General features: G+C 47.9%; 1 protein-coding gene across 1 annotated transcript in view; it reads left to right on the forward strand.

The window, feature by feature from the left end:
- Positions 1–9574, forward strand: part of DNTT (DNA nucleotidylexotransferase) — a 41852-nt gene extending 32278 nt beyond the window's left edge. The window contains exons 9-12 of the mRNA XM_075533448.1: positions 57–165; positions 1325–1570; positions 6514–6597; positions 9209–9574. Of these exons, the coding sequence (XP_075389563.1) occupies positions 57–165; positions 1325–1570; positions 6514–6597; positions 9209–9295 (526 nt within the window). The 3' untranslated portion in view covers positions 9296–9574. The remainder of the gene's footprint in view (positions 1–56; positions 166–1324; positions 1571–6513; positions 6598–9208) is intronic.
- The last annotated feature ends 4190 nt before the right edge of the window (positions 9575–13764 follow it).

Genomic DNA, 13764 nt, shown 5'->3' on the forward strand with positions numbered 1-13764 from the left:
TGAAAGTTGGGAGCCAAAAATCTAATTTATTTCCATGTTTCATGTTTTCTAATCAGAGGGAAGAAAACTGGACATGATGTCGATTTTTTAATTACCAGCCCAGGAGCAACAGAGGAAGAAGAGCAACGACTTTTACATCAAGTGATAAACTTATGGGAGAGAAAGGTAAGGGGAAAGATAAGTAGACCTTTAGACACTCCCACATCATAGAGATCTTGTTGTACCTCTTCCTTGTGTAATGACATCTAATCGGTTCTTAATTATTTGTTTCTACAAGGCCGCATGACAAGCAATGAGACTTAACGGCTTCAGTCCAAGTGCCTTTATCTTGCTTATTTAAACGTATCCTCTTACCAAAGCAACTGTGTTTGACCTGCATTGGAATGAAAACACCCAAGCACTACAGAACACAGAACAACACAGCCCCAAAACTGAAATTAACTTAGTTGGGGATTATTTGCTCCTGTAATTAGTTACCACTCAGGTTTAGAAATTACTTGCATGTTTCCACCTCTCTCGCACATCTGTCCAGTGCCCTGAAGCAGTGGTTCTCACCCTTCCTCATGCCAAGACCCTTTAATAGAGTTCCTCATGCTCTGGTGACCCCCCAACCATAAAATGATTTTTGTTGCTACTTCTCTGTCATTTTGCTACTGTGATGAATTGGGCGACCCCTGTGAAAGGCTTGTTCGACACCCCCCCAAAGGGGTCGCAGCCCACAGGTTGAGAACCACTGTCTTAGTCTTCTCACTTATAGGATGACCACCCGCACTGCTGGGAATATTTTAGAAGGAAATGCTACACTTTCTGGCTAGGCAGAATTTTATGAAATGTGATTCACTAGCTTTATCCTGCTCTGTCTCCAAGGCAGGCTAAGTAAGAGTAATTATCTCTATAAGGAAAAATACACCAAAATGTTATCTAGAGATAACAGGTCATCAGCCCAGAAGTGGGGAAGAGCCTTGAACCAGGGACACTAACTCAAAGCAACTGCATGGAAGGAAGTTGGGTGTGTCTGTTGTTGTTCATGGGTTGGTTGGTTGATTGATTGGCTTTCAATGGGATAAAGAGAGGCGTGAACGCTGGTGTGAGATGCAGAAGAACTGGGCCTGGTTTGTATCTTTGCTTGGTGCTGACTTTGACCCAGCCCTTCTTAGCTGCTTGACTCGTGCAGAGAGAGGCCTTCCTTTGCGCCCTCTCCTAGTGTTGTCAGTTGGACCCAATGCTGGGACAAAGCAAGAGGAGCTTTCATGAGGAGCCCCGGGTCGGCTCCTGAACCCTCTCCACGGGGGACCCAGGCTGATATCTTCCTGTTGGTTTTCAGGGATTGCTTTTATACTATGACCTTGTGGAGTCCACGTTTGAAGAACTCAAGCAGCCTAGCAGGAAGGTGGATGCTTTTGACCATTTTCAAAAGTGCTTTCTGATTTTAAAACTGTACCACCCGACGGCAGACCGTGACCAGTCCAGCCTGCTGCAAGGAAAGACCTGGAAGGCCATCCGCGTGGACCTGGTCATGTGCCCCTATGCGAACCGAGCCTTTGCCCTACTGGGCTGGACTGGCTCCCGGGTAAGCTCCACACTGATCAATCCCAGATGGCTTTCCAAAAGACACCAGCGGATCCTGGAGGAGAGAAAAGGGCAGCCGAGGCAGGGCGAGAGAGCAGTGTCCAAGCAGAACCCAAAGCCGAGGCTGGCAAGTCCATTCTGATCTGACTCACAGCGATCCTATAGGTCCTATAGGACTGAGTAGAAATGCTTGCTCCCTGGGGTTTCCGAGCTTCCCTTTCTTCACAGGAAGAAATGCCCTCACCTTTCTCTTCCACCTGGTGGAATCAAACGGCTCACCTCTCCTGCAGCAACCGAATTCATAACCCACCGGGGTTCTTGGAGCAGACAGGGCCCAGCAACCCTGAATCAGGCCATTCCCCAATAGATGGCTGTGCACCCAAGACAATTAGTACGGAACAATGATTTTCAGGTGTGAGGCCCTGACCGGCAGCACTAGCCTTACCTGGGAACAGGCTAGAACTATAAATTCTTGGGCTCCCCTCAGGCCTCCTGAAATAAAACTCTTGGGGCTGAAGTCTATCAATCTGTTTGCAAAAGCCCACTCAGGGGATTCAGTTGCAGCTCCAGTGTAAAACCAGTCCTGGTGGCACAGTGGGTTAAAGATTGGCCCGCTCACCACAAGGTCCTTGGTTCAAATCCACCATCTGCTCCTCACGAGAAAGATGAGGCTGTCTGCTCCTGTAAAGATCCACAGCCTCAGAAGTCCTAAGGAGAAGTTCCACTCTGTCCTTTGGGGTCACTAGGAGGCAGAATTGACTTGCTGACAGTAGTTTGGGTTGGGCTTTTATATAAGCCAGCAAGGTAGTTGAGAGCATAGTTTGGGTTCCTCCCAGACCTGGCTGCTAGCCCTGGATGTGCCGCTCACCAGTTAGGTGATCTTGGAAGTGCTCCCTGTGGCCTTTTAAGACTCTGTTTTCCCATACATAAAAGGAGGGCAAGGAAAGTGGTTTGCTAGGGTTTTGTGAGCCAACCCTGGCACAGGCTTCGGCACCATGGCAGGGCCCTGGTCTGTACTAGAAAAGGGGTCCCTCTGACTAGTAACCAATAGCTGAAGCACCCAGATCACATCTGGCACATGGGGCACTAGTAAATAACTGCCCAAAGACTATCTTTCAAACCCAAGCCCGCTGCCATTGAGTCAATTCCAACTCACTGCCGCCCTTGGGACACAGTAAAACTATCTTTTTGGATTTATGAAATTTTAACTATTTATGGGAGAAGACAACCTCTTCTATCTCCCTCAGAGTGGCTGGTGGGTTCGAACCTCTGACCTTAGGGTTAACAGCTCATGGCGCAGTTTGTTACACCACCCGGGCTTCATGAAAGAATATTACCACTCTGCAAACCAAGGACACTATCATCCTTTCTAATGGTCTACTGCAGGCATGCTCAAACTACGGCCCGCCAAGGACATTTATCTGGCCTGCCGGGTGTTTTTGCCCCGTTTTTTTTTTTTTTACTTCAAAATAAGATGTGTGCATAGGAATTTGTTTATAGTTTTTTTAAAACTATAGCCCGGCCCTCCAGCGGGTCTGAGGGACAGTGAACTGGCCGCCTGTTTAAAAAGTTTGAGGAGCCCTGATCTACAGGACAGTGCTCCTGAGATTTTAATACAAGGATCCAGGAAGATGCCTTCCATTGCACAGGGTCTGCGGGATGTCAAAGGTAACCCCTAACTGCCCACCTTCCTCTCCCCAATGCCCCCTCCGTCATACACAGTCTGAGCAGTATGAACCACTTTGCTAAGGTCAGAGGGAGACAAGGAGGGTGAGGGTGGCCCAGGGGTGCTGAAGTGGAGTCTGTGAAATACGTGTGCTTTCGTAGCCCCTGCAGTGACTGCACCCAGAGTCTGCTTCCCCGATTATGCCACCAACGTGGCTCCCTGGACTCCCTTATGCAAGACTTTGGTTTGGGAAATCTGTCTTCTCTTCCAAGCAGGTGTTGGAGATGGATGGCTCCCAGCTGGCTTTCCATCTAGGCTTAAACCCATGGCAGTGCAGTTATTCCAACGCACGGCAGCTCTCTAGCACAGAGGAGAGCTGCTCCGGAGAGTTTCCAAGGAGGAAAATCCCACAGAAGCAGACTGTCGCTTCTTTCTCCCACAGAATGGCTGACAATGTCCACCCTCCACCCTCTGGTGGCCAGCCAGGCGCTTTAACCACTGTGCCACCAGGGATCCTTCCATCTGGGCCTGTTCTTATGGTTGCTGCTGGGTGCCATGGAGTCATAACAACATAGCAAAGCACTTCCCAGTCCTGCCCTGTCCTCACAGTTCTTACTGTTTGGGCCCGTTGTTGGCAACAACTGTGTCGATTTGTCTCGTTGACAGTCTTCCTCCTTTTCAATGACCCTCTCCTTTACCGAGCATGATGTCCTTCCTTCTCCAGGTCTGGTCCCTCCTGGTAACGTGTCTAAGGTATGCGAGCTGCTCGCCCTCCTCACTTCCAGGGAGCTTTCTGGCTATATTTGTTCCAACCCAGATTTGTTTGCTTTTCTGCCAGTCCATAATACATGCCAACCCCCTGATTCAAATGCATCAGCTCTTCTGCGGCCTTCCTTGTTCAATGTCTGGATTTCCCAGGCATTTGAGACAATGGGACACACCGTGGCTGAGGGAAGGTGCGCCTTCATCCTCCGGGCGACATCAACACTTCCCAGAGGTCGTTTGCGGTAGATTTTCTCAAAGGAAGACGTCATTTGATTTCTTGACATGGGCATTGCTTCCGATGACATCCTTAGCAACGTCCTTTTTTCTCTCCGTTTCTCGTGATGCTGTTCGCTGGTCTAGTTGGGAGGACATTTGCTTTCCCATGTTGGGGTGTCATCCATACTGACGGCTGTCTAGCTGTTGCTCTTCATCAGGAAGGGCTTCAGGTCCTCTTCATATTCAGCAAGCGTCTGCGTGTCACAGGCTGTGACCTAGACTTCCTCCCGCCCTGCAGGTGCTTGCTTCTTCATGTTGGCCAGCTTCTTGGAGTGCTGGCTCAGCAGACAGACCGAATAAGGCTGTGAAAGGGCACAACTCTGACGTATAGCAGCTCCTGGTTTGCTCGAATGGCTGCCTCTCGGTCTCGGACGGTTCTGTCTGAACACAGTGAAGCGCTCTGGAGTTTCCATTCTTCACGATGTTACCCATCCTTTCTCATGAGCCACGTGGGCAGATGCCTTTGCATATGGCGAACGTCTTTCTGGTGTTCTCTGCTTTCGGCCAAGATCTGGCTGATATCCCTCCTTCCAGGTCTTCTTCTGAGGTCTACAGAAGGCCTAGACTAGACACTGTTGATCGCCACTCCGCCACAGCAGCAACCTGCTGCCCTCGGTCACTGCTGACTCATCGTGGCCTTGCGAACAGAGGGTTTCCAGTCTGCCATCTTTATGGTGGAAGACCGCCACCTCTCTCTCCAGCGGTGCAGGTGGAGGGTTCAAACTGTCAACCTTTCCCTTAGCAGCCATGTGCTTAGCTGCAGGACCGCCAGGGTGCCTTCCCTCGTCATTAGAAGGCACAGTGACCCTAAAAGAACAATGCTTTTTGTTCTCAGCAAAAGCAACTTCAAGGACAACTGGATTCATTGCCCCGTTTCCCGAGGCCTTGCTGTTGTCTGTCTCAGACTTTAGGGTAGTTTTTTTTCTCTTTGCAGCCTCAGCTCACTAGGATCAAAGCTGATGCTCTTAGGAGAGCACATATCTCAGTCCACCAGCATTTCAGAATCCCAGTTTGGGAATGTCAGAGTTGAAAGGGAAGGGATGTTAGTCATCCACTACCCATCCTCTCATTTGACCAACCATGATTCAGAGAGCCTGGGAAACTTGCCAAGAGACACAGTCACATGGGAGCCACATCCAGGCCGGACTGTTGGTTCCTGACTCCTCTTCGTTCTCTTTAAACAACCTCACTGCTGACTCATTTCGACCCCCTGTGGGTTTCTGAGACTGTAACGGTTTACAGGAGTAGAAAGCCCAGTCTTTCTCCCACAGAGATGCTGGTGGCTTTGAACTACCGACCACGTGGATCACAGCCCAACACATAATCACTAAGCCATCAGAGCTCCTATGAACAATAGTGACATTAAAAACAAAACACTATTATCTCTCCTGCATTTTCTCTGCATCAGGTATTGTTTTAGAAGCTTTATGTATTATCTTTTGACAGAATCTTCACACTAACTTATTCATCCAACAAATATTTGGTATATATTTTCTTTTTTCCAGACACTGTTTGAAGTAAGGGAGGATATAGTATTATGAACAAAATATGTGTTTCTTATTCTCACAAAACTTACACTCTAGTATGTGTGTGAGCAGGGGCAGAGATGAGAAGGGTAGATGGTGGCAGAGGCGAACTTCAAGGTCAACAGTTCAAATCCACCAGTAGTAGACGGGGCTTTCTACTCCCATAAAGAGTAACAGTCTTGGAAACTCACAGGGACAGTTCTACCCTGTCCTCACTATGAGTTGTCATCGATTTGATGGTAGTAGGAAACACAGAAGAACTCTCATTCTGGAGCCTTGTTGGCTTAGTGGGAAAGTCAGCAGTTCGAATCCACCAGCTACTCTGAAGGACAAAGATAAGGCTTTCTACTCCCACCCACCGGGCCAGTTCTGTGTCCTATAGGGTCTCTATGAGGCAGAATTGACATGATGGCAGAGGGTTGTTGAGTTGTTTAAAACACATAAATGCCATGGTGGCACAGTAGGTCAGCTCTCAGTTGCTAACAGAAAGATGGGCAGTTCAAACCCACCAGTGACTCTGAAAGAGAAAAACCTGGGTCTGCTCCCATAAAGATTTCAACCTATCATATCCTTTGGGGACAATTCCATTCTGTCCTATCGAGTTGCTATGAGTCGGAATGAACTTGATGGAACACAGCAACACAAACACGTAATTAACACCGAAGACAGTCTGGCCTTAACAGGAATCTATATTAATTGTGTCTTGTTCAGCAGTTTGAGAGGGACCTCCGGCGCTATGCCACACACGAGAGGAAGATGATTCTGGATAACCATGCTCTATATGACAAGACCAAGGTAGGCTCTTCCCCTTGGGATCGGCTGTGTTGACCCTTCCCCTGAAGCTGGCCCCTGAGTACTTTCCTGAACTGATTTTTGAGTTCAGGTACCATCTCCTTTGCCATGAGTGTTGTGTCCCCACTGATTACGGTTGGAAAGACCCCAGCAAGCACACAGTCCCGGGCTGGCCTGGAATCCACCTCAAGGGCTCTTGGTGCACAGATGATAAACTAGTCAGAGACATCCTAGCAGTAGGTACCTACTATGTTTGCATGCCATTGGTGTTTGCAATGAGTAGCTCCCGAGAAAACCAAGGGCCACTTACATCACAAACATCACTCTCCTGCCCCTTCACTGCAGAGGGCAGCAACATGCTGAATGATCGGTGGGTCATCACTGAGCGTTTTCTGCGAAAACAGAACCACAGAGTGGCCCTGAGATACGGATAGGCATTCCTTTGCTAAGTGACTCATTTGGTATGTTGGCTTTGCAGAGGTCAGAATCCAAGGTCACACCTCAACAAAATGAAAGATTACTATGTGAATGATGAAGAAGTCCGTATTCAACTGTTAAGGCCACAAAGACCAATGATGCTTCGAGAAGTTGAAGACCTTAAACTAGCATCCAAAGGAAGAGAAACCAGAAGTCAGGGTACTTGCCCTCTAGGAACTAATCATCTAAATACCGACCAGAAAAGAGAATTTAAGTTTATATATGTGCAGTGTCTAGGAGTAATATTGGCTTTGGGGATGGCTGTATCAAGATGCTAGGTGGACTTACCTCGGTGTTGGCTTCATGCCCAGCCAGAGTTTTCTCATGAGTTTCATCTATGTCAATAGAAAGGAGGAGCAGATTTCTTACTAGTCCCAACAAGAATCCCAGCTCATGGGCCAAATCTGAGCTATTTCCCCTTGCTTGGAGCTTTGGGTGTTCTTCACCTGAACCTCATGAACTGAGAGTAAGGCGGGTCGTTTCCCGAAGAAACAGGAGGTGCTGCTGCCAGTCATGAGTCATGGATGCTGGCAGGAAAGGTTGCAATGTTGGGTGTGTACACGGAGGTAGATTCAGTAACACAATTTAGGTACCCTACCCCCCACCAAAAAACAAACAAACAAACAACAAAAACCCAGAATTGCGCTGGGCAGAGTGAAACTTTGGTGGTATGCATTTTTCCTGCGAAGCAAGCCTCAAGCAATTCGCTTTGAGTTCGTTTTACCCGGTGGTGTCACCTGGGAAGGTTCTCTCTGGTCACCGTGAGTTTTTTTGTAAAAGCAGTTTTGTTCAAACCTTGTTTTTTGCAATGACCAATTGAAGAGAACAGCGTGTGGCTGTGAAATTTATTTGCTGCTCAGTAAAAATACCGCAGAAACTGTTGTGATGTGGAACACAGCTTACAAGGACAGTGCTGTGGGGAACACTCACGTGTATGAGTGGTTTTCTCATTTTAAAAAAGGAAAAATGTCGATTGATGACTAGACGTCCCTCAACTTCCCAAACAGAAGAAAATGTTGACTCATAGTGAGTTTGGAGTTTGTTCCACCAGGTCAGACTGTTAATCAAGCTTTCTATTTAGAGGTTCTGGAAATATTGCATAACAGCGTGAGACAAAAAAAGGCCTAGTTTGTGGCAGACGGGGGACTGGTTTTGCTACCACGACATCACACAGTGTGCCAGCTTTTGGCAAAAACCAGCATGCCTCTCACCTTACTCACCTGACCTCACGCATCTTACTCACCTGACCTCACCCTATGGGACTTCTTTTTGTGTCCACAAATGAAGAAGGACACGAAAAGACAGTGATTTGACAATGGAGAAGAGGTGAAGAAAAACATGAGGGAGGTGCTGTCAGCCATCCAAAGAGATGAGTTTGTGAAATGTTCCCAAGAATGGAATTGCAGATTTGACAAATGTACGAAGGAATGGAGAGTACGTTGAAGGTGATGGGGTTGTTTTGTTAAATAAATAAATACATAGCTTTGGGGAAAATTCTGTTTTTCGGGGGGGGCGGGGGCAGCCCCTCATACTAACAAACCATCACATACTAGGTAGGTGAATGTAAGCAAGGATCTCTGTAAGTGTGCAATACACAAGATGGAACAGGAGAAACAGGGTGCATGGTCTAAGGGTGAGAGGCTGAGGCTGGGGACCGAGTGGAAGACTCAGAGGAAAATCTACGACCTACAAATGGCCTGTAATTACTTCTTGCAGCAGTTCACAATTTTGACCACACATAATAACAACCCAGTAGGCTTTTCAGCCGACTGATGTCAAGATCTCTGGCCTGGAGATTCTGATTTCTTTGGACCAGGTATGGCCTAAATGTTACGTATAAAACCTCCTTCAGGTGCTTTTAATGAGCGGTTGTGGGTAAGAATGTCAGGCCCATAGGAAACATCCAAAAGCCTTTTTTGCTGAATATGTCAAGATGTCATCATTTTAACTCATGTTGTGCTAACTGTGTTTTGGGGTGGGAAAATAGAAAAATGACAGAACTTCCTTCAGACGGCCCTCTATGTTCCAAAACTGAATTGTGACAGGACTGTTTTACAAGCGGTCGTTTCACTGTGTCCGCACTAAGACGCTTCACAAAACACCTGAATGTACACATGTCTTCTTGTTATGTTTCCAGAGGGTGTTTCTGAAAGCAGAGAGTGAAGAAGAGATTTTTGAACATCTGGGATTGGAGTACATTGAGCCGTGGGAAAGAAATGCCTAAAAAAAGCTGTGGAAACATCCTCCCGTTTTATTGTTAGTTTCGTTTCACTTTTGGTGCTTTGCTTCCTGGCTACATTTTGCTATAAAATCAAGTTCATTAACTATGCTTCATAGTATGGCACAAATCTATCTTAGGAAAGTTCAGAATACTCTCAAGTCCTGTTGAAAGCAGATTGTTACTTGAAGCCAATTGCTTGGGACCCATAACAGGGCAACATGAAACGCAGGGTAGGGGCATCGACAGAGGCATAACGATTAATTCTCACCTAGGGGCATGACGGGGGAGGTGGCAGGGTGGGGGGGGGGAGAAACGAGGAACTAACAACCAGAATGAGAAAGAAGAAACTATTCTGAAACTGGTTGTGGTGATGCTTGGACAACTCTTCTTGATGTGGCTGAACCATGATTTTATCTGTGAACGACATGCCAATAAAGCCATTCTTTTACACAGCAAAGTGGGTGAAGGGAGACGCCGGACAGCACAAGATATGGCAAAATAGTAATTTATAAATATTTTGAGAATGATGAGGGCATTGAATGTACAAATGTGCTTTACACGATTGATTGGTATATGTATGGATTGTGATAAGAGTTGTATAAGCCCCTAATAAAATGATTTTTTAAAAAGAAAGAAAAACTATTTTTTTTTAAAAGGAAGAGTTTGTGATATCTGACAGGGGTCAAGAACTGACAGTCCCTGGGCCAAGGCCAGCCCATGGATTTTGGGGGGTGGGGTGGCTGCATGATGTTTTAGGCAGTTTTGGGATTTGTAGTTGTCAGGAATGGAATAAAAGCCCCAGTGGCTGGACTGTTAACTCTGGTTCGACCCCACCAGCTGCTCCACGGAAGAAAGGGGTGGCTGACTGCTTCTGTACAGATGACAGCCTTGGAAACCCTGGGCGGTTCCACAGGGTCACTGTGAGTGTTGATTCCCTGTCAGTGACATCTTTTGAACTGTGTCCTTCCAAAATATGTGTCAGAATCCTAGGCATGCAATCTTTTGATCTGCTCAATTAGGTCATACCAAAGTAGGGTGGGTTCTAAATACAATCACTTCTGAGTTGTGAAAAGAAGAGCAAAGGAGACACAGACACACTCACATCTAAGGGGGGGTGGGGGTGGGCAGGAAGAATTATCTACAAGCCAAAGAACCAAGAAATGCCCAGAACTACCTACAAGGAAGAAATCCGTGTGGCCAAGACCCTGAGTCAGACTTTGAACCTGCGGAACTGTGAGAAACTAAAAGTGTGTTCTTCAAAGATACCCGCATACTATATTTCTGCTCTAGCAGCAGGAGGAAACCAAGATCATGGGCAACAACCTGATAGACTGGGCGTTTTTAAGAGATAGAATTCATGGTTCTTCTTGGAAAGCAAAAGGCACGGCAACACCCAGCCCAGAGTCACAGTGGGGGTCTGGTGGCTCTAGCAGGGCAGTGCTGCCCTTTGGAGGCGGGGCATGTGTGTTCCCATTGGAGCCCAGCACCCCAGGTACCGGTGGTCTTACCTGCTTTCCTAGGGACAGTGTCTTACCAGTCCCTCGAGCAGAGTAGAGAGCCCAGGAATGTGAGCCGAGTGCTGGGGCCCCACCACCACCACTCTGTGCATTAGCATCAAGCCACATACCTTCTCCGGGCTTATTTCTCACCTGGAGAGCCAGAGGTCAACCTCAGAGAGCAAAAGCCCCTTTTTAGCGATGGTACGAAAGTTACTTTTCCTATTGATCATTGATATTCCTGAGGGATCCCTCAGGGTTGACATGTGTCACAGGAATGCTGCCACTCCCCTTCCCCGTGAAAGGCCCTTCCAGGTCACCCAGCGCCTATCCTGGCTCCAAAAGGCAGGTCAGGATGAAAATAGTATCATCCCCTGGACAGGGCTTTGGGTATAAGCACCTATGTCATGTCTTCAATGGAGGACTTAGGAAAGCTGGACGTCAGGAGGGGGCTGGGCAGCAACCACTCCCACTGAGAAAGGCCTCATGGTCTAATACTCACGTGCCTTGAATCCCCCACCCCCCGAATTGCTTTTTTAATCCCTCTCCTCCATCCCCATGTTTCCCAAGTGTGATAGTCAAGGTGACTTCAGGTGGTAGGTTGATGAATATGTGATCATGACAGAACAATAACTATTAAGTGCCTACTATATAACAGTCGTTCTCCATAAGGCAGTGGATGTGCCAGTCAAACATGTCTGCTTGTCTGATTATAAATATGAAATTTATGGCCTAGAAAGGAGGCCTGTTTCCATTGAGCAGAAGCAGGGCCTGAGATGGGCTTCCCTCATGAAGCGTGCTGCCGGGAAAGCCCTACCTGTGACCCAGTTTCAGTCTCACACCCGCAGGGCCCCGGGCCTTGTTGAGCGCATCTATTCAAGTCAGAGAAGTAAATGGCTAGAACAGACCATCCAGTAAGCAGTAGTCAGTGGTATGAGGATGTGGCAGGAATTGGGAGGGCAGACAAAAGAACCTAGGTGACTGGTGGTTGGGAAGGGTGCTGGTGAGCACCCTGAGGTCTTCCTGCCTCCATCCCCCCCCATTCTCAGATCAATGTTCCCCACCACACAAAAGCCTAGTGGTCCATTCAATTGGTGTTTCCCAACCAGAGACCTTCAAAGGTTCTAATGAATCCCCTGAGCAACTCTCCTTGCTTGAAAAGGCTTCTTCAAAATTCCAAAAATGTCCTTGGGAAGGATATGGAAGGTGCCAAGGACTGCCAGAACACTCGCTGCTATGGAGACTCAAACGCATCGCGACCCTCTTGGACAGGGCAGAACTGTCTCTGTGGGTCCCTGAGACTGTCTCTCTTTATAGCAACTGAAAGCCTCATCTTTCTCCCACAGAGCGGCTGGTGAGTCCGAGCTGTTGACCTCGCAGTTGCATGACTCACTAGCCCACCAGGGCTCCTCCGGACTGCCAACAGAATAAGCAAACCTGTCTGAGAGGAAGCACAGCCAGCAAACCTGTCTGAGAGGAAGCGCAGCCAGCAGGCTCCTTAAAAGCGTGAGTGGTGGCATCTTGTCTCACTGCTTTGGACGGGTTGCCCGGAGAGACCCGTTTCTGGAGAAGGGGATCACGCTTGGTGAGGCAGGGGGTCGGTGAGAAAAGAGTAAGATGGGCAACAGGAAGGCTCGTGGCTGCAGCATGGCCTCAAGAACAACAATCGTGAGGACGAGGCAGTGTTTCCTCTCCGTAGGGTGCTATGAGTCTGCAGCGCCCAACGACAACACACATGTGTATGAGGCCGGGTCTAGAGGCCTACTGCTTCCTCACTGGACAGTTCAAACGCACACCTCTCAGCCAGCAGCTAAGTATTTAACCTGAGGGCAGCCGCCTTAGAGCACCTTGGCACAAGGGCCCGAGCAAAGCCGTGGCCTCTTGAGGGCATCGGAGCAGAATTGCTCTGCAGGGTTTCTGAGGCTGTAAACTGTCTCCATCACCTTCTGAGCTAACCCCTCCACCTTGAACTTAACTGGCCCCGGAAACCCCCTTGGAAACCACTGATGGGCCAAATCTAAGGTCTTTTCCAAATTGCCTCAGGAGAGCCCTATCAGAATATTAGCAAAGAATGAGTACCCAATAAACGCCTTCTATAAATCCCTCCAAGAATACTAAGAAACTCTCCCCTCGTGTTTTTTAGTGTGTGTGTTTGTGTGTGTGTTTGTGTGTGTATTTGTGTGTGTGTGTATTTGTGTGTGTGTATTTGTGTGTGTGTGTTTGTGTGTGTGTTTGTGTGTGTATTTGTGTGTGTGTTTGTGTGTGTGTGTGTGTGTGTTTTCCTTTTTGCAGCAAGCAGGTCAGAATAACAAAGGTAACCTGCAACTCTCTGCTTCCCTCCTGCTAGGAAAACATTAAAACGTCTGGGTGTGGGTTTAAGACGTCTTTCTGGTAAAATATTCTCCTCTCCGTGCTATAGTGATGTGGAGGATACAACAAGGTATAGAGCACGTCTGAAATCCAAGAAGAGAACGAGGGGGATGCCCTCCCGTTCAGCTCCCGAAATGTAACCTCTTCTGCACAGAACGGTGTGTGCTCACCTGTGTTTGCTGGTGGCGGGCAGCCAGGTGGAAAGAGAGGCTTTGTTTTGCAAGGTCTGATCAACATCGATGTTTGAATGTTTGAAGTGGGTGCCTATGACCTCAGAGGAAAGCCCGGAGAACCCCCAGGTGACCCATGAAGAGAGGAGACCCACAAGGGCTGGGTGTCTGGTCCTTCTGACTGCTGGCCTCAGCGTTTTCTTCTTCCCTCTGTCAGCCCAGCCTGGAAAGTGCCAATACCAGGAACCTTGCTGGCATGAGCTTGGTTTCTATACCACAGTCTGTGCGATAACCTTTTCTCGCGGCAAGGGAAAAGGACAGCTTTTCCGCAGGTCTATAGAATGGCCCTTGGACCTTTCACTTTATTCAAAAATAAGTTCACATTCCAATATAATATTCCAATTTATTCCATATCACATTCATTATAACAGAGGGG

The sequence above is a fragment of the Tenrec ecaudatus genome, chromosome 16, assembly GCF_050624435.1.
Source record: "Tenrec ecaudatus isolate mTenEca1 chromosome 16, mTenEca1.hap1, whole genome shotgun sequence".
In the NCBI taxonomy this organism is placed as follows: Eukaryota; Metazoa; Chordata; class Mammalia; order Afrosoricida; family Tenrecidae; genus Tenrec; species Tenrec ecaudatus.